At 44.7% G+C, this 21471-nt stretch overlaps 1 protein-coding gene across 1 annotated transcript in view; it reads right to left on the bottom strand.

Moving 5' to 3' along the window:
* Positions 1-1241: 1241 nt before the first annotated feature.
* Positions 1242-21471, bottom strand: part of SLC35F3 (solute carrier family 35 member F3) — a 314186-nt gene continuing 293956 nt past the window's right edge. The window contains exons 5-8 of the mRNA XM_090044278.1: positions 12794-12919; positions 5050-5242; positions 2783-2872; positions 1242-1588 (exon numbers count right to left, since the gene is read on the bottom strand). Of these exons, the coding sequence (XP_089900404.1) occupies positions 1344-1588; positions 2783-2872; positions 5050-5242; positions 12794-12919 (654 nt within the window). The 3' untranslated portion in view covers positions 1242-1343. The remainder of the gene's footprint in view (positions 1589-2782; positions 2873-5049; positions 5243-12793; positions 12920-21471) is intronic.

Genomic DNA, 21471 nt, shown 5'->3' with positions numbered 1-21471 from the left:
TATCACAGATAGAAATTTAATGGCGAACCAAAATCGCGTAAGTAAACATCCTGGTGCTTACAAGTGTCATAAAAAGCGTTACATTTGATGTAACAATCTGACATTTCTTTTTGTTTATACTCACAATTATGGAGTAAAAGCAACTGGCAACTTGCCTTTTCAGCCTTCATTATTCTCATACTGTACATCACAAACCATGTTGCTCTAGCTTCATTTTTCATTTTAAGTAGGGTCTCTCCAGACCCAATTTGGCTTTCCTCTTTCTCAAACTGGTGTAAATTAAGAATAACTCCACACGGGGGTAAAACTTGTGCCAGTGAGAAGAGAATCTGTTCCGCAGGGCACAGATTTGCAGTCCCCAAGCTCTCTAACTTCCCACTGAAATTGATGGCTCATAGGGACTCTCGTTGACTTCAGTGGGAGTTTTGGGAGTGCTAGGGCTCCAGAACTGGGCGCCATCGTTGTAAGACTATACAAATAACTTGTGGCATAACCTGGTACTACACAAATAAAGACTAGAGTTCTGTAAAAGGCACTATATTTCTCTTGCATGATCTTCAGTGTGGATTGTAGTCATGTGCAGTATAAGGAGATTTGGGCTCTAGGCTGCTTCTCCTCTAATACTTTAGTGCAAGCCTTTTAGCACTTCTACCTTGTTTTTGTTTCAGCACAGCTCCACAGAATGACTTAAGAACGTAAGTGCCATGCTGGGCCAGACCAAGGGTCCATCTATCCCAGTATCGTGTCTCTGACAGCGGCAGGAGTGGATGCTTTACAGGGAGAGCATATGAACAGGGTATATCTAGAGTGACGTATCCCCTGTCATACACTCCCTGATATCCACCATATATCCCTCCCTCTGCACTCCCTTTCCCATCCCCCTACCCCCCAGAAGATTTTCTTTTGGTTCTTTGAAAACTTTTAGAGTACAGCTCTGGTAATAAAAATAAATGTGGGATGTAGCATAGCATTTATCGTAAATCACAGTGTGCAATGCATCATTCAGTATCTAATGTTCAAAACATCTTCCCTGCTTCTCATGAAAATTGATCTTTAAAATAACATACGCAAAGATAATCTGCCTATACTTTACATTCATTTAAAAAGAGCTGAGAGGTTTTTGTTTTGCTTTCTTTTTTTTTTTAAGTGGTATATTTAAGTGAAAGGTCTGATGTGAAAAAAGTGCAAGCAACTTGGACATGCCAAAACTTGATGTCTCTGACTGTATCATATCAAAACTGTACAGGTATGTACACCATATTGGACATATGTGCTTCTTTGCAAGAAAATATCTTTGAAACATAACATACAATGTTAATTACAGAGATTCAGTAAAAATAACATTAATGGGTGAAGGATGACATGGAGGGGCGGGTTCTCCTGCTTTTGTTTGGCAGTCCTGAAATGATGTCTCCATTCCCTTCGGGGATTTCTTCCTTCTTCCGCACTTTGAGGTGAGTGAGGATTTTCATTAGCCAGACATCCCATTCCTCTGGTAAAAGCAGCAGGAGGAAGCCCAGGCCAATGATGATGATGGCAATTACACGGACACTGTTGAAGACAATTTCACTCGTGTAGTGATCAACAACTGTATGGAACATTGAACTGATATTATTAAACAGGACAAAGTGTTAGGACAGTATCACACACACACTCACTCACTGCGGCACATAGTACATTGATCTTAGCAAAGGCTGGATGCTAAAGCAGAAGAGTCTTGCTCACTCTGCAAGATTGGGTTATTCCACATGAAATGTTTGAGAACAACCCCTCTGGAGGCAGACTGGTAGGGTACAGTGCTCTCCTTGTTAGTATAACTTGGGCATTCAGGAACTGAGAGTACCCTAAGCCTGGAAACGCCAGAATTTGCATAAAGGCCCTGGAAAGGGATACCATCCATGTAATGTGAATGTGACATAGCTGTTGTTTGGCACACGTCCAGTGACGCTCTTAAATTCCCTGGCTCAGATATATGTATTAGCATGTGCACAGGGCTGCTCTCATGCTAGTTAGGTTACATATTTTGGACAGTGGTCCTCAGAGTGGACATGTCATAAACTAAGGATGCTCTAGAAGCAGTGTGGACAGAGCAAAAGCCCAAGGCAGAAAAGCAATTCTGTGAGATCTGAACAGGAGTGGACATGGGTTTTAATTTCTGGCTGTTCCTGCCCTCATAGGTATTGAGGTTATGTTGTGATTTTGCATCAGTTTTTGTGGGAAAAGGACAAGGGCAAATATATCTAGGGTTGGAGGGACCCAAGGAAGTCCTCTAATACAACTGCTTGCTCAAGGCAGGATCAATCAGGTCCATACCATCCCAGACAATTGTTTATTCCTGTCCAGAATAAAAATGATCTGTTTCCATGAACAAGATCTACCTGGTGAATGCTCTCTACAAAGGTTGAGAACAACATTAAGCATAAATTATATTTTACTTGTTGAGGCAAGTAAGGGCTGGACTATTTATATTAAATATCTCCCAGGATGATTTCTTACAGTTTTATTGTAAGTAATTTAATTAATTCAAGCAGGTTTAACATTAGATGCACTCCTTTGATCTGGTGAAGAAAACATTCAGAATCATTAAGCAGCATATTTGAGTTATCAGTTTTCATCTAATGTCAAAGATGAGTGACTTCAAATCAAATTGATTTTTCAGTAATCGAGCTTCTGTAGAGACCACTGCTGGAAATTCATATTTACTATATAATAATATAATACTTGCTACAGAAAAATATACAAAGGATACATATTCAAATAAAAAAAGAAGTTAAATGCCTACCTGCATTTACAGGTACACTCAGTACTATTCCAAGAGATATCAAGGTGGGATATGTAATAGCAATTCCAAAATTTAATATAATATTGAATGCTGTAATTAGAAAGAAAACCACCTTTAATTCTGAGATTCACAATTCTTGTGAAACAAAATTACTTTACAGTAGAAGATGTTTCCTTTGAACTATTTAGGGGTTTGTTTTCTCCGTCATGCGGTCTCTGCTGACACTGCAGGTAACTCCCATTAGGACTGCTGCACATTACCTACACAAAAAGGTCCGATTCCTGCAATATTATCTGTCTGGGCTGCGCCCACTGTGTCAGTGGGCTTCTTAGTGATTTCAGTGGGACTATTTTCACAGGGATACTATCATAGGATAAGGTCCAGAAAGATCAGGATGATATGAAGGGGCACTGCTAGATCCCCTTAGCAGTCCCCCCTCACCCCACCCACAAGTCCATTTTGTGCTTCTATTCCAAAATTTAATTTCTTAGTAGAAGACAATCTCAGCAAAACAAACTTTTGTTTCCAGACATTTCTGTATAACAACTGCTTGTGGATGATGGTTCCCTGTACTGTAAATCTCAACTGTGATGATGTTCAAACTGTCAGGCATTTGATAAACAACATTTCATTTTAATACTACACAGAATAAATACAACTCATGACAAATAAATGGGTCTTGTGGGACAAATTCATTCATGGTCTAACTTCTGTGATGTCAGTAGATCTACGCCGGGGTTGCATCTGGCTAACTGTCTGTGTTCTAATTGTGTTCTGCTGATAATAACTATTTACATCATTTCTTTCACCCCACAGCATACTAAACGCTTTGCAAACTGTGGGCCAAACTCTGCACTTTTTCCTCAGACACCACTCCTATTTACCATTTGCAACTAAAATGCAGCCACTTCTGGAGTGGAACATGACAGCTTATTAAAAAGCATGTAGTTCTACAGTATTATCTAGGATGATAAAAGGGAAATATTTCTCCAGCTGAAACTGAAAGTGACATTCTAGGTGGCCAGGTGCAGTTAACCACATTAACGGTTGGCCGTGGCACCAAAATTAACTCTGATAATCTTGCAAAGAGTACATTTAATGATTGCCGATCGTCAAGGTCAGCTTTTTACTTCCTGTTCTTTCAGTAGCAAAGTACAGTATTAACTAAAGTGAAGAGTGCCACCTACTGAATCACCAGTAGTATTGCAATACACTGGTGTTTTTCTGGCATTTCCTGTTCAGTTAGGGAACAGACACTGTTGATGTCAATGGGAAGAGTCAGCCTGACTTAATTGCAGCTTGGGTGATGCCCTGCCTGAACAGCCTAAGTCTGGTAAGTTGGGCAGGCCTCACAAGCCTGCCGTGCTATCCTCTTCCAACATGAGCATATTCCACTAGAACACAGGCTTTTTTCACTTGAACTCATGCAACGGAGTTTGAGAATGTGAATTACACTAAACTTTGTGGCTTCACTCCAGTAATACTTTCTCCTGATTGTGCTGCTTATTAATGTGATCTCTATGGCCATTACTGGGAATCTGTGTGACAGAACCAATCACAGGGGTAGGCTCTATGTTTCTGCACATGAATCATCGAATCATAGAATCACGAATCGGAAGGGATCTAGACAGATCATCTAGTCCAGCCCCCTGCCATGGGCAGGAAGGAGCACTGGGGGTGACAGGGGTCATAAGACCCCAGCCGGGTGCCTGTCCAGTCTCCTCTTGAAGATTTCCAGGGAAGGTGAGAACACCACCGCTCTGGGAAGCCTATTTCAGGCTCTGGCCACCCTTACAGTGAAGTAGTTCTTCCTAATATCTAACCTAAACCTATCCTCCCTCAGCTTGTGGCCATTGTTTCTGGTGACTCCAAGGGGGGCCCTGGTGAACAGACTTTCCCCGAGTCCCTGATGGTGGCTCCTGATATAGTTGTAGGCAGCCACAAGATCCCCCCTCAGTCTCCTCTTGCAGAGACTGAAGAGATTCAGGTCCCTCAGCCTCTCCTCATAGGGCTGGCCACGGAGGCCCTCAACCATATGAATGGCCCTCCTCTGGACCTTCTCCAGGTTCTCCATGTCCTTCTTGAAGTGCGGCGCCCAGAACTGGACACAGTACTCCAGCTGCAATGAAAGAGGTCCCTGGATGACTTCTTAAGCTAAGCTTTTTTATTGTACAGAAGTAACAGCATTTCAGAAAAATTAGACTTCCAGTGGCAGCCTAGCACTCTCCAGTATCACCGAGGGGTATGCACTGATGACATTTACTTACTCAATAAGAGAATTGAAAATCCACAAAGGTTTCCCCAAGGAATGACATCAAAACCACTCCAGTATTCCACTTTGGTAAAATAAAGAATGACAGGAATACAAGTGACGAAAAGGACATTGAAGATACCCAGTACAGACAAGAATAAGGCGGCTTCTCCAAATTTAGCGCTTCCCAGGAGAAGTTTGAACAGAACCTGCAAAAGAAAAATAAATGGATTTTGCTTTATCTCATTTCAAAACACACCTGGTGAGATGACCCTGTTTTGTTCCAGCTATGCACTAATGGAAGGAGAGTGTCTGTTGCTAATACAGTATAAACTATGTATATGAAGGAGGCTTAATACTTTTTGGCTAGGGACAGAAGTGATACATAAACTGGTTTAAGTCACAGAAACTGGTTTAAACTTGTAACAGAACAGGAGTTCAAGTGCACATAAACCAGTTTCAAAATGGCTGAAACTGGTTTAAGATAAACCTGGTTCAATGTAGTATCAGATTTAACTGATTTGTGTCAAACCAATTTATGGAACTTCTATCCAAGACCCTTTCCTGGTTCAACTTAAGTCACAGTCCCCCAGCATCCTGGCATTTTGCAGCCCTGAGCTGGGCTGTACTGTCTGCTCCAGAGAGCAGAGCTGACCTTACCCCTCTGCTCCCTAGCTGGAGCAGTGAGGGCTGGCTCACTAGGAAACCCCTGCTGGGGTCTGGGGCCAGGAAGGTGGGTTAAACTCACCATCTCCCAAGTACAGAGCTGCCCTGCCCTGCTGGCTTGCTTAGTGCTGGCTGTGACTGTGGACTACAAATCCCAGAGGCAACTGGAAGCAGGAAGAGGACGTGATGGACAGCCCTGCAGAGTCCTGTTGCTGTGAGCAGAGACAACCTGAGCAGGGTGCGGGGCCCAGGATGCAAGGAAGCTGGTGGCGGATTGGCGGTGGGGGGGTGGTGTGCCACGTGGCCGGACATGCTGGATTCGGCGGGTGGGCGAGTGGCTGGACATGAAGCTGGTGGCAGCATGGAGTCACCATTGCCACTCCATCTGGCTCTGCAGGGCCCCCCAAAGCGCAGAACCCAATTCATACTCCCTCCCTTCCCCCCGACCCAGGGATGGCTCTGGCTGTGAGTCTGGACTGCAAATCCCAGAGACCTTGGGGGCAGCAGGAACAGGAATTGGACACACAGCCCATACTGGCTACATGCCAGAGAGCTGTACTCTAGTGCCCCATGGCTTCTGGCTTGAGCCACTACAGACATGTGGCTGCATTTCCTGAATCAAAAATGAATGCTTGTTCATTTGCTTATTGGTTCATTCTTTGCAGCTTAGACTAACCTGCAAAGGCTGAATCAATTCAGCCTTGGGTTTTTTGACTCTCTGTACTTAGCCTTTATCTTGTTAACAGGAAGAAAGAAGTTTCTAGAAGGGATGGTGGCTTCTCCAATGGAGGCTCTTCATTTCATTTTTCTTTGCGCTCTTTATAAAATGTGGATGTGAACACACACATCTACATGCACATATATACTCATATATATATGTATACTAATTAAAATTAAAAGAATTGGGGTGGGAGGGAGGGGGAAGAAATGAGCATGACCTCCCCTGGGAAGTTTGTTCGTTGCTTCTCCAGGCTCTAAGCTTGCATCAGAGGTTTGGGTTTCTTATAAGACTAACCAAAACTCTTCATTCCCCAGCTTTTCCCTAAAATGAACTCACAGTCTTAATTCTAATTTAGCACCATTTGCTGTTTAGGAATTATGTATGTATAAAATGCCTTGTACCCCTTTGGGAGCTCTCTAAATGTGATGAAATAAATAGAGCAGTAGTCTTGATCTGGAGAAAGAGGTGGTGATATTTTATATTTGGATTATTATTACATCCCAGGGGTGCTGTTATTTTTATACTTCCCTCCCCAACTAGCCTCCTAGTTTGCCTGCATAGTCACGTGCCTCCACCCTGACTTAGCATCAGAATCATGAAGGATGGGAGGGAAGTTCAGCTGCAACACCCCTTCCACCCTAATCTTCTGTGCTTTCAATTGCCTGCAGTGAAAATACTTATTACCCTGAATTGTGAGGGTGGTTTTTGTGCTGTGAATTTTCTCCTGTGCTAGGAACTCAGTGGAGAAGACCCCCACAGCACAGTAACCACCTTTCCTCATCTAAGTTGTATGCAAACTAGTATTAAATCCTATTGCCACTGAAAGGCTTGATATCCTAATGATCAGTCTCATAAACTACTTAGTCCCCCTTTCCCTCAGAACTCCTACAGTATGTTTTAAAGGAAACCAAGAGAGTTAGGTATTTGGTTTTTGCTCTTCTGGCATGATTTTGGTTAGTGAGGAAAAAGATAGATGAGGAAAACATTATACTTTTTTAAAACCCACTGATGCTGTTAGAGCTGAACCAAAGCCTGTTCTGTTTTACCTAAAGAAATCCAGAGTGACTGTGTCAACTTCAGTAGTCTCTCTGGACCTATATGGTGTATCAGAAACAACTTTGGTCCAGGATTCCCTGTCCTGAATGCTGGTAGCTAGAACTCAATAAACGGATGCATTTTTACAGCATGAGGCTCAGTGGGATGAGTGAAACTTCAAAATCAAATTTTGAATTATCCTAGCACAAGCATGGGGTATTTGGAGCAGAAAGCAGCTTATCTTTAAGATGATGAAAGTGCTTTTCAGTGCATGCCAGTACTATTTTAGTGCACTTCCCTTAATGGACAGCAAGGAAACTTCCTGTTGTCCCTAGAGAAATGAAGAGATGTGTCCTGAGGGATTCCAGGGTCTGTCATTCCTTTCTGCTTCACAGAGGTACTTTGCCCACCTTATTATAGAAAGGAGGACAGAGGAGAAACAGAAGAGGCCCAGAGGCAAGTGACAGCTTTGGACCATAGGAAGATGTTCTCTTGGCTTGGGACCAGGGGTATTTCCCAGGGTAGAGCACATTCACCTCAGTCTGATTGATTGTGTTACTTAGTTGCAACCTATTTTATCTCTTGGGCCTTTTCTGGGATACGCTATTCATGTATTTATCGCTTGAATTCCAGGTGTTCTGCCTACAATACCTTCAGGGAAACCTGCCTGAGGACATCGCTGAGCACAGACAAAGAATGAGAACAATGGCAGACAGAAAAGGAAGGCAGCTTTGACCGTGTGTAGATGAAATGATCTGACTGCAGATCATTAAGAAAGGGGCTGCAGGAAAGGATGGGCCAGTGCCAACTGCTTGTTTTCTGCTCCATGGCAATGTGTGTTGTATGACATTTACATCTTAATAGGCCCCTTTGGTCACCAAGTAACAAAGGCCCAAGGCAGGAAAACAATTCTGTGATGTCTGAACTGACTAGGAGGGCACTGGTTTTAATTTGTGGCTGTTCCTGTTTACAATGACAGCAACTGCATTTAACTGCCTGTTCTGAACAAAAGAAGAACTGATTAAAATCGTGGAAACAAAAGTAAATGCATCCCCAGCAATGTGGTATTATCTTAATTATGTGTCAGACATCATAAATACCTAGGTTCTAGTGCAGATTCACTAGCAGAACAGAACTAAAAGGACTGAAGAGTCAAAGGTGCAAAAATGGGGAGGTGCTGCTGGTCAGGTACCATGACATTTCGGGGCTGCTAAAGGAAGCTAATGGAAACAAACCAACCCAGTATGCTTGTGTCCTGTTACTCCTTGCTGACAGATAAAGAGGGAATGATTCCAAGTTTGGGGGTTATGAGAATGTTTTTCCAGTCATTTACATTTGTGCTGTAGTAGCTGAGCTCCATTTCCTCTTCCTACAGGAACATTTGTGAGAAGGGCTTTAAACTAGGTTTGACGGGGAATGGAGACCAAAGCCCTGAGGTAAGTGAGGAAGTGGGGGACCTGGAGGAAGAGCAAGCAGGAGGGGGCAGCAGGGGAAGTGCTCTCATACTTCCTGAGAAATCAAGGCAATCAACTAGTTACTTCAGGTGCTGTACACAAATGCATGGAGCCTGGGAAATAAGTAGGAAGAATCAGAAGTTCTTGCAGTGACAGAACTATAGCATGACTGAAATAACAGACACTTGGTGGGAGCTTGCGTGACTGGAGCACTGTCATGGATGGGTACAAACTGTTCAGGAAGGACAGGCAGGGGAGTAAAAGAGGAGAAGTTGTACTTCATGTAGAAGAGCCATATATGATTGTTCAGAGCTCCAACATGAAACTGGAGTTAGGCTTGTTGAAAGTCTCTGGGTTAAGGTTAGAGGGGAGAGCAACAAAGGGGGTGTTGTGGTGGATGTCTGCTATAGACCACGAAACAAGGAGGAAGTGGTGGATGAGGCTTTCTTCAAACAGTGGACCTTTCCCAATCACAGGCCCGGGTTCCCATGGGGGACTTCAAACACCCTGACATCTGCTGGGAGGGTAATACAGCAGTGCACAGGCAATCCAGAAAGTTTTTGGAGAGTGTTGGGGACAAGTTCCTGGTGCAAGTGCTGGTGTGGCCGCCTAGGTGCCATGCTCTTCTTGACCTGCTGCTTAGAAACAGGGATGAATTGGTGGGGAATACTAGTGGATGGCAACTTGGGTAGCAGTGACGACGAGATGATTGAGTTCAGGATCCTGAGGAAAAAAATGATGGAGAGCAGCAAAGTAAGGACCCTGGACTTCAGAAAAGGAGACTCGAGCTCACTCAGGGAACTCAAGGGAAGGATACCTGGGAAGCCAGTCTGAGGGTAAAAGGCATTCAGGAGAGCTGGCTGTATTTTAAAGAAGCCTTACTGAGAGTGCAGGAACAAACCAGCCTGATGCACAGGAATACTAGCAAGTATGGTGGAAGACCAGCTTGGCTTAGCAGAAAACTCTTCAGTAAACTAAATCACAAAAAGGTAACATATAAGAAGTGGAAATTTGGACAAATGACTAGGGAAGAGTATACGAGCATTGCTTGGGCATGCAGGGATGAAGTCAGGAAGGTCAAAGCGCAATTGGAGTTGTGGCTAGCAAGGGAGATGAAGGGTAACAAAAAGGGTTTGTACAAGTATGTCGGCAGCAAGAGGAGGATCAGGAGAAGTGTGGGTCCCTTACTGAATGGGGGAGGCAGCCTTGTGACAGAGGATGCAGAAAAGGCTGAAGCACTCAGTGCCTTTTTTGCCTCCGTCTTCACAGGCAAGGTCAGCTCCCAGACTGCTGTACCGGGCAGCACAGTTTAGGGAGGAGGTGAGCAGCCAACAGTAGTGAAGGAACAGGTTAAGGACAATTTAGAAAAGCTGGACATATACCAGTCCATGGCGCTGGAAGGATGCATCTGAGGGTGCTGAGGAGTTGGTTGATGTTATTGCAGAGCCATTGGCCATCATCTTTGAAAACTCATGGTGATCAGGAGAGGTCCCGGATGATTGGAAAAGGGCAAACATAGTGCCCATACTTAATAAAAGGATAAAGGAAGATCCAGGGAACTAAAGACCAGTCAGCCTCACTTCAGTCCCTGGAAAAATCAAGGAGCAGATCCTCAAGGAATCCATTTGAAAGCACTTGGAGGAAAAGAAGGTGATTAGGAACAGTCAGCATGGATTCACCAGGGGCAAGTGATGCCTGACCAACCTGGTTACCTTCTATGATGAGGTGACTGGCTATGTGGATGAGAGGAGACCAGTGGATGTGGCATAACTTGATTTTAGCAAGGCTTTTGATATGGTCTTCAACAACATTCTTGCAGACAAGCTAAGGCAGTATGGGCTGGATGAATGGACTGTAAGGTGGATAGAAAATTGGCTGGATCATCAGGCTGGGAGGGTAATAATTAATGGCTCAATGTCTAGTTGGCAGCCAGTATCAAGTGGAGTGCCCCAGGGGTTGGTCCTGGGGCTGGTTGTGTTCAGTGTCTTCAACATTAACCTAGAAGATGGTATAGAGTGAACCCTTAGCCAGTTTGCAGATGACACCAAGCTGTGGGGAGTAGTAGATACCAGTTCCTTCTAAGCTGTGTGGCGTGTGTGGCTGTGCAGGCGTGCCTAGTAGTGCGGCATGAGTGTGCCAGTGTGGCCATGCATGTCGCACAGTTTAGAGGGAACACTGGTAGATACACTGAAGGGCAGGTCTAGGATTCAGAGTGACCTAGGCAAATTGGAGGATTGAGCCAAAAAAAATCTCATGAGGTTCAATAAGAACACGTGCAAAGTCCTGCACTTAGGACGGAATAATCCCATGTACCAGTACAGGCTGGGGGCTGACTGGCTGGGCAGCAGCTCTGCAGAAAAGGACCTGGGGGTTACAATGGACAATAAGCTGAATATGAGCCAGCAGTGTTCCCTCGTTGCAAAGAAGGCTAACAGCATACTGGGCTGCATTGGTAAGTGTGTTGTCAGCAGGTCAAGGGAAGTGATTATTCCCCTCTATCCAGCACTGGTAAGGCCACATCTAGAGTACTGTGTTCAGTTTTGGGCCCTCCATTACAGAAAGAATGCGTACAAATTAGACTCCAGTGGAGGGCAACAAAAATGGTGAGGGGGCACATGACTTATGAGGACAGGCTGAGGGAACTGGGCTTATTTAGTCTAGAGAAGAAAAGACTGAGAGGGTATTTAATAACAGCTTTCAACTACCTGAAGTGGGGCTCAAAAGAGGGTGGAGCTAGACTGGTGGCAGATGAGAGAACAAGGAGTAATGGTCTCAAGTTGCAGCAAGGGAACTTTAGGTTAGATATTGGGAAGAATTTTCTCACTATGATGGTAGTAAAGTACTGGTACAAGTTATCCAGAGAAGTTTTGGAATCTCCATTCTTGGAGGTTTTTAAGACCCAGCTAGACAAAGCTTTGGCTGGAATGATCTAATTCAGGATGGTCCTGACTTGAGCAGGGGGTTGGTCTAGGTGACCTCCTGAGGTCCCTTCCAACCCTCATTTTCTATGATTCTAGGACTCTTTGGAAGTCTTGTTGGCACCCTCACAAAGAGTGAATCCTCAGGTTTTGATTCAGCCAGATATATAAGCATGAGTCTTAATTTTAATTATGTAAGCTTTCTCCTCCTTCAACACAATGTCTAAAGTTTGACAGGTGCTATGGACATTTCTGAATAGAAGTTCAAGAAGGAAGGGTACACAGGGTGCCCATAGTTCATTAATGTGCCCATAGTTACTGCACATTAAGTTTAGTACTTGTATAACAAAGTACTAAATCAACGCACAGTAACTGGTACTACTGTCCAGTAGTGCCAGTGCATGGCTTTGTAGTGACACTAACTGTGCAGTAGCCTAATACTACTGCACATTAGTGTATTAGCATGGTTTTTTGCCATGTACGCTAATGCAAAGTGAAATTAGGCTGCTGAGCAGTTAGAATTTTGCATAGATGCATCCACAGAGACTTAAAAGGAAGCTAAGTTCTCAGGGGGAAAAAAAAGTCTTTGGACAACAATTACAGAGTTGAGGGGCTAAAATCTGGCACCTAAATAGAGGTGGCCTTATCTTAAGAGATGTGAGGCATCTGCAGCTCTGGCTGAAGTGCATCTGCATCAAAGAAGGTGAGGTGAGCCTCCCCTATCAAGTAGGCATGTATTGCTCCTCAATGGGGACTGATAATGTTTACATAAGTAAATGCTTAGCTCCAGTATTAAAGTGGTCTTTGTGCTTGTGTCAGGTGTCCACAAAAAAGGCGTGCCATGTCTAATCTCCTTGAAACTTTAAAACAGCCAGCGCTACAGAACTTGATGCTAAGTTGGTAACAACTAAACTTAATGGTGTGGAGGGGGCAATTCTTAGCCCAAAAAGATGCGTGTCTATTTACCTTATAAAGAGCAGACATTGAGGCAGATCCCACAACAAGTGCTATTCCAATAACTGAATGACTGTGGAATCCATCCGCATAAGTCATCATGACTATCCCTGCGATAGCAAATATAGCAGCCACAATCTGGATGGAAACAAGAATAGTAAGCGTTAGTTAACAACCCTAGATGGTCAAAATACTAAAAAGCCATTTTAAATGACATTTTAACATACTTATATCATCTGCTTCATCCTTATCTGCTATACCAGAGGTGGGCAACCTGCAGCATGCATGCTGTAAATGGCATGAGCAGTCCCTGGCACTCAGTTAAGGAGGTACTGGAATGAAGGTGGGGGGGCTCAAGCCAAATTAAGCCAAATTAAATTTAGTGCACATAAACCAGGTTCAAAATGGCTGAAACTGGTTTAAGATCAACCTGGTTGAATGTAGTATCAGACTTAACTGATTTCGGTCAAACTGGTTTATGCAATGTCTGTCCCAGACCTCTTCCTGGTTTAAGTTAAACTAGAGTCCCCCAGAATCCCAGGTGCTTTGCAGCGCTGGGCTGGGCTCTCTGCTCCAGAGAACAGGGCTGGCCCCACCACTCTGCTCCCTAGCTGGAGCTCTGGAGGCACAGCAGCGTCTGCGTGGCTTCCCTCTGCCCAACCCCCCTCACTGCTTGCTGCTCAAGCTCCTCCCTCCCTCCCTCCCTCCCATCTCCCACAGCACAGACCCCAGCCCCATGGACTCTAGACATGTGGTATGCTAGCTAATGCTGAGAGGTGTCTGTGTCTCCAATTTCACTGGGACAGGCAGACAGAACAGTGTCCGCTTTTGGCTTTTAGGATCTAATCAACAGGTCAGCTGGTAATGTCCCTCCATTCCTTCCTTGGAAAAAACTGTTTAAGATGAGCTTGAACTAATGCAAGAGGCTTTTGTTTTGTTGATGGGCTGATAAATGCTTTGTTATCAGCCCCCTGCTGGCTCCCTCACCCGTCAGGTTTGCAGACAGTTTGAAGAAGCAGGGAGAGGGAGATTGAAAAGCTCAGTGTCATCAACAGATGCATGCACTGCACCCCGTCTTGCCTCAGAGTGCTAGCCAGGGGCTGGGGTCTAGCAACACTCCCGCCTCTTGAGCAGTGAGAGGGGAAAAGCCTGGGACAGTGCAGGCAGGGTGGGGTTTTATACCACTCCCAAATCAGAGTGTCCTGCTGGAGCCTGGCCACGCCCCTCTTCAGCTCAGCACTTTGGAAGGGAAGGGAGGGCTGCTCTAGTGCCCCCCAGCTTCTAGCTTGAGCCACTGGAGGAATGTGCCTGCATTTCTTCAGTCCAGAGGGGATGTCTGTGCAGCTGCAAATGGATTTGATCTAGGCAGGTTAGACTAACCTGCAAAGATTGACTCAGTTCAGGCTCAGGCTTTTTGAATGTCTGTCCCTAGTCTGAAGGGTTAACTTGGCTCTTAGAGGTGACACCTCCATTCTCCATCCACTCCTTTCTGTGTATCCAGAGCCTTGAGCACCCACTTCCATTCTGGCAACCTAGGGCACAAACTCTATCAGGTATATCTTTAGGGTGAGGATGAGAGCAGCACTTGGAATGGGAAGCTGCAAGCACAGTGACAAAGCGACTACATCTGATCTCAGTATAGCTGGCAAGGAGAAGAGCTATTTTTCAGAGCATCAGTGTCTTGATAATCTGAAAAGGGACTTTCATGTCTGTCACAAAGTCTCTGAGTGAGACAGCCACTGCAGGATTCATTTGACAGTAATACTGAGGTAATACCTAGGAATTCCCTAATGCCTGCAAAAATGGATTTGAATTCAGAGGAGACAGCAGGGAAAATAAACTTGTTGGAAAAAATAGAAAAATAAGGTAGATTTAAGGATGTTGCAGGTCAGCCAGTCAAAGTCTTCAGCTGTAAATAGGGATCTAAAATGTATTACTAAAGCAAATGCTGGTATTTTGAATAGGATTTTCAGATGGGCCCAAGGCCTTCAACTTCATTGAATCCAATGACTTCCCTCATTCATACTGTGAATTTCAGTGGGAGTCAGTTGCCTAAATGCAGCTGAAGAACTGAGCCTAAGTGACTTAGATGTGCAAATCCAGCCATCTCTCAGTACCACTTGTGCTCCTATGTCACTTAGAGAGGTTGAAAATTTCAACCTGTGAATGTCGGATATACTTCAGTCAATTTGGAGGAGGGGCTACTTATCTGAGAAAACTGGCTGTGTGCCCCATGGATGTGATGCTGTGGTGAGAGGTAGGCAGAGAAGAATGAGTTGGGCAGGATGGTTTCCTGCTTCTTAGAAGTGTCATAGTTATAATGCACCTTCCTCTTGGAAGGGATTGAGCAGGGTGTTTTGGCCAGCCCAGAAGTTGGAAGTAAAAGGACAAAAAAAGAGTTAAAACCAACATTAGAAACTCCCAGAAACTCCTGAAGAGTTTGCTAGTTTCTCTTTACCAAGACTTTAGGCCTGTCTTCTAAACATATTGGTTCAACAAATAAGAGAGGACTGTACATCATACATGCTTCATTCCATGCTTCAGGAAGAAAGGGAGTTTTAATAGATTGGACAGGTAAAGGGAATGCCTCTGTTCATTATGAGACCAGAAGCTACTTGTAGTCATACAAGAAGCTGGACCAGCTGCCTTGAGACTAAATTTCACTGTCTATACAACAGGCACAGCCTGGCCTATGGCAGTGTCGTTCTGTACATGCTGCTTTGCCAATATGCCTTGTGTTTAGGGAAATGTGCCTCCCGGGTAAGAAGGGTCAGGGTCCAGGCTCATTCCATCCTGTCTCTCTAATGATGCTCCCAGTAGTTAGGGCCACTAGTGGTTATGGGGAGACACACTTGTGTAAACCTTTATCCAAACTTTATATTCCTTGCTATTCATACTCTACAAAGATAGCAATAAATAACCCATTCTATTTGGACCATAGCTAGATGATGTGTATCTTGTAATCAGGATACAAAACTTCCAAGTAGATGAATCATCAGTCTGTTCCAGAATCCAAAAAAGCAGTCCCCATAGAGAATATAAGAAAATTTAGACTATAACAGAGACCTGAAAAGTTTAAATACTGAAGTCCAGATTTTATTTTATCTATTAGGCATCTAAGTGGACTTAGTTCCATCACATTATTCTATTCCACTCTGTTTAAAAGTATATCCATTAATGCATCAACATTTTTAACACACTACCGTTTTAGCCTTAAGACTGGCTGTGTCTACACATGCATTTATACCGGCTTAAATTTCCTGCACAGTAAGCAGAATAGGCTGGTGTCTACACATGCAGGTGTTAAAGCTAGTCCCAAGTCAGTCCACACACACAGTGTTACTTAACAGTAAGGCATCTACACATGCATTATTGTGCGGTGACTGATCAGGCCTAAATTTGATACCTGCATGATGCAAGTATCAAATTTATGCTCAAGTCGGTGTAAGTCGCCATATTTACTATGCAGTATGGGCATGCATGTGTAGACACGCACCAGTACTGTGCAGTATATGTGTATGTGTAGATGCACCCACTGAGTCTCAGAAAAACAGTAAGGAGGAAGAGGTTTTACCTATACCTTGCATTAATTGTTTTTTAGGACTTGAGCAGGGTGGAATACGATTGTAGTTTGGTGCCTAAGTTCATTTAAGTGCCTAACAGGTGAATTAGAACCTGATCCCAAATGATCTTACATATCACATGTGGTGTGCATCTTACAGGCTTGTGCCCAATTTTAAAATTCCAGTCCCAAGTTCAACCAGCAAAAATGTGTATTCAAAGTCAAGAGGCAGTCAGACAGGTTCTGCACATGGTTATCTTGCTACATGTAGTTCTCTTAACTGGAAAATGTACGATTTTTGCAAATGCAAAGCCGATTTCTAAAATGTATTTTTTTAGCATCCAGGTTTAGTAGGAACAACAAAAGACAGAATCAGGGGTGTTTTATCTACTCTCTAAAGCAGGGGTGTTAAAGATACAGCTCACAGGCTGGATCTGGCCCCAGAGCCATTTCATATGACCTTGAGGGCTCTTGTGGGGCCAGGAATTCAGGGGAGGGATAGGGTCTGTCACCAAATTCCAGGATACAGAGCCCCACTAGGGACTTGTTTCAGCAGCAGCGGGTGACCGATGGCTTCATAAACCTCTGCAGTTCTCTGAACTGACAACAGTGCTGCCATTGCTACATGCTCTGCTGCTGGAGGTAGATCTGGAGCCAGCCTGGTAGGGAGGCAAACAAGTTTGAGTCCTGTGGCTTAAAGAATGGAGCATGTAACTAAAGCTGTTTGCTTTCTGGACGGACTGAAAAAAAAAAGGAAAACCTTATTTTGGGTCAAATCCACCATTTATTGTTTCATAATTTCATAGTTTCTAGGGTCAGAAGGGACCTGAGCAGATCATCTAGTCCGACCCCCTGCCATGGCAGGAAAGAGTACTGGGGTCAAACGACCCCAGCAAGATGTTCATCTAGCCTCCTCTTAAACACCCCCAGGGTAGGAGCCTGCACCACTTCTCTTGGAAGTTGGTTCCAGACCCTAGCCGCCCTGGCTGTGAAGTAGCGCCTCCTGATATCTAACCTAAACCTACCCTCTGCCAGCTTGTGACCGTTATTCCTGGTCACTCCTGGCAGTGCTCGGGGGAACAGTGACTCCCCCAATGCCTGCTGATCCCCCCTGACTAGTTTATAACAGGCCACAAGATCCCCCCTCAGCCTTCTCTTGTGGAGGCTGAACAGGTTCAGGTCCCATAGCCTCTCCTCATAAGGCCTGCCCTGCTGTCCCCTGATCATGCGAGTGGCCCTCCTCTGGACCCTCTCCATGCGGTCCACATCCCTCTTGAAGTGTGGCACCCAGAACTGGACGCAGTACTCCAGCTGCGGCCTGACCAGTGCCGCATAGAGGGGGAGGATCACCTCTTTGGACCTGCTCAAGATGCATCTGTGGATGCATGCCAAGGTGCAGTTGGCCTTCCTGACTGCCTCTCCACACTGCCAGCCCATGTTCATCTTGGAGTCAGTGATGACCCCAAGATCCTTTTCCACCTCCGTGATGACAAGAGGGGAGTTCCCCAACCTGTAGGTATGGCGCCGGTTGTTCCTCCCAAGGTGCATCACCTTGCACTTGTCTGCGTTGAAACCCATCCTGTTCTCGTCCGCCCACCCTTGTAACCTGTCTAGGTCTGATTGTAGCCTGTTGCATCCTTCCAGTGTGCCCACGTCCCCCCACATCTTAGTGTCATCAGCAAATTTGAACAGGTGCTTTTTACCCCCTCGTCCAAATCACTGATGAAGATGTTGAACAGTGCGGGCCCGAGGATCTGAATTGTAATTCCAGGATCATTGTGGCTAGTTCACTTGACCACTACCATTTGCTGTTTAAGCTTTTTTCAAAACACATTTTTAGTAGCTAATAATTGAGGTAAATTTGAAAACAAAATATCAATTCAAATAAAAAACTTGAAAGCTTTCATTCCGATTACAGGGAAACAGGTTTATCTTCCTTAGCTTTTTTTCAGGGTTTTTTTTTCTTTTCATCAAAATAATTTGTTAAAACTGACAAAAATGTTCCATATGATTTAATCAACCTGAAATGGCATTTACCAGGAGGAGAGAAAATACTCTGTGCAGCTGTGTTTCAGATGCTATTTTGATCAAAGAAAAAGCAAAATTCCCAAACGTTCAATATTAAAAAAACCCTGATGTGAAGGGATTTGATCCTACAAGCTGTTGACCACCTGTGCAAGCTTCCTCTGAGCACAAGAGGAATGAGGGAGCTCTGCACTCTGTGCTGCAGGATTGAGTCCAAGGTGCATATGGTTCTAAGGTCACAGGCATCTTTCAGCCTGAAGGCTACCAACAAGATTTACAAACTAGCTCAAGGTGCAAAGCTGGAGGCTGTATCCACACTTTGCCAGCCTTGGAGGATGCTCAGATATGGGATTTTTTTTACTTGTTTTCCTCCTCTGCATAATACACTAGACTTATTTCACTCACAACTGAAAAGCACTTACATGTGAAAATGCAGTAACAGTGCAGAACAATGCCAGACAATTTTATGTTAGGCAGGGAAGAACACGCATTCTGTTCAGCTGGCAATTTGGCAGTGCTAGCAGGGCTAACTACTAATGCTTGCCAGGAAAAAAAATTAGCTGGTAGGTTTGTAATGAATCTGATGGTCACCAACTGAGCTCTCTGAAAGAACATATGAAATAAGAAACTTGCAGCTGTACAGTGCCCTTTACTAGCATCAGGAAGAGGACCTCAGAAAGGAGAGTGACCTCCCAAGAAATTACATCTGTTGGTCTTCCACCCAAATGCTAACTCTGCCTGACCATCTGTGAGAGATCTAAAGGGATCAAGGCCCGATGTCACTTAGTTATGTAATAGGTACTGGCATAAGAGGAGTATTATCAAAAATCCCATAGTCAACATGATGCTAGCACAAGCAGCCGTTCTGCTGGCCTGGGATTCTAAAAGTGCAGTTCTGGATGAAGAGCAACGGAGGCTTGATACAGTAGGCCAGCTTTGCTCCTAACTCAGGGAAGGCTGAGCCTAGAATATGCCCAGAAGGTGGAGGCTCAGTCTGAAAATCAATATTAATATCAATATTTTTTAGCTTTCAGGGCATGTTGGCTTGGTGTGCTTATATATTGTGCCTGCAGAAAGTACCTGCAGCCACCACTACTCCTGCATGCTGAATGAGTTTGTTTACTGTGGCATGAAAGGAGACACTAGAGTAAAAGACTAAAGCAGATAAATTCAGACTCCATCTGATTTGCTTTTGCAGTGGCTCCATCCTCTATCAAGCATGTCACAAGTGCCAGATGTGGTCCTGGATAAAGCTTTCAGCCTGCCTGTCTGTCAGCATGTCAAGAATATCATATGCATTTTCTCTGAAGGCCTCTCAGGCTGCCTGTCAAGCATGTCATTAGCGCCAGACACATTTTGCTTGAATTCCTGGTTTGTTGCTATTGGGCTGTGCTTATTTACACACCTCTTAACACACTATTGCAGAGGTGTCAGACTCATGAGCCCCCCAAGGCTGGATGAGTGGCGCCAGGCTGGACTGGGCTCAGAGACAACCCCCACACCCTCATGCTGGCTCCAGGGCAGCAGCACCTGCTTCAGGACCTGCACTGCATGGCACTCCTCCCACCTGGTATGGGCCTGAGCCACACGTGATGTGCATCTGGCACAAGTCCCAGCCCAGCTGGAATGGGTGCCACATGCAGTGTGGGTCCTGGAATGTGAGCTGCACACGGCACCCACTTCAGTCAGTCTGGGACCCATGCTGCATCTGGAGCTTGTTACAGCCACTCCAAGATCTGTGCTACACATGGTGCCCCCCACACTCCAGCTAGTCTGAGATGCATGCTATGTGAGACCTGGTTTTTGGAGCAGGTGCTGTGTGTGGGGTAAGTCCCAGGTCCTGCACACGGAGCCAGTCCATCAGTGTGTGGCTTGGTGCAGACCCAGGGGTAGCACCAGGGTCCAGATGAAAGGGCTCCATCCCATGAATCATAACTTTGACACCCCTGGCCTAGTGGATAAATTCCAGCAGCTGTGAAGGAAGTAAGATGTCTTGTCACTCACTTACAAAATCATGTGGCAAAATAAAGGGAAAGAGAGGGAAATTTAAAGATGAGGTATGCTTATGTGTGTGTGTGAGAGAGAGACAGACAGACTGATGGAAAAGCAGACACAAAATAAAAGAATGAATTATTCACATTGGTAACTAAAGAAATACCCAGAAAATAATAGGTTCAAAGCAAGATAAGTACAATAACCAAAGGCTAGTGTAAAATATGTATTACTTAACTAAAAAAGCTTGCCAGATTTACATCTCTTGCTGCTTGTGCTGTCTAGGAAAGCGCTTCTCTCTGATCCTAACCAGGACTTTGGTGCAATCAAAGAAGAGACAGCACTCGAAGGATAAGTGTCTGCATCTTAAAAATAACACATTCTGGTTGCTGAACACAAGATTATTTTGTTTCTAGGGGAGGAGTGACCCAGCAATAGCTCTCACTCAGGATCTGGCTCTGTGAAAGTGGCTGTGTCAATGGAGAAAGTCTGTGACTGTTTGACTTCCAGGGTCCCCGTGGGTGCAAAACACAGTGAACTGCTGTCATAGTCTGCAGTCCTTGTCATGCTAACTTGAAGGTCACAACAAACAGCCTCCATCCAACAAAAAGGACACTGATCTGATGGCAGCATCCAGGTTTGCCAACTCTCACTATTTTAATTACAATCGTTAGAGAGAAGGTTCGGGCTGGACATCAGGAGACATTACTTTACAGTTACAGCTGCCAGGCTCTGGAATGGGCTCCCAAGGGAGGTGGTGCTGTCTCCTACCTTGGGGGTCTTCAAGAGGGGGCTGGACAGATATTTGGCTGGGGTGATATGTTCCTGCCTGGGGCAGGGGGTCGGACCTGATGATCTGTTTAGGTCCCTTCCAGCCCTAAGCACTATGAATTTGCAAAATAAGTTTTGTTCTTGAACTTCCCTAACTGCTGAACCTCGGGATAACATGAGACTCTCAACTTTCAGGGGTAATTTTGCCTTTAAACAGGAAACTTTTAGCCTAGTGTTTAAGGATAGAAAGTGACCTTCTTAAAGGCTCAGAAAACACAAGCCAGAGAACATGCAATATTATTATCTTTAAAAATCTCATGATTTGGGGCTCCAGGAATGT

This window comes from Crocodylus siamensis, chromosome 1, assembly GCF_052110815.1.
Source record: "Crocodylus siamensis isolate JL-2025a chromosome 1, ASM5211081v1, whole genome shotgun sequence".
In the NCBI taxonomy this organism is placed as follows: Eukaryota; Metazoa; Chordata; order Crocodylia; family Crocodylidae; genus Crocodylus; species Crocodylus siamensis.
This window is presented reverse-complemented; position numbering and strand designations above follow the sequence as displayed.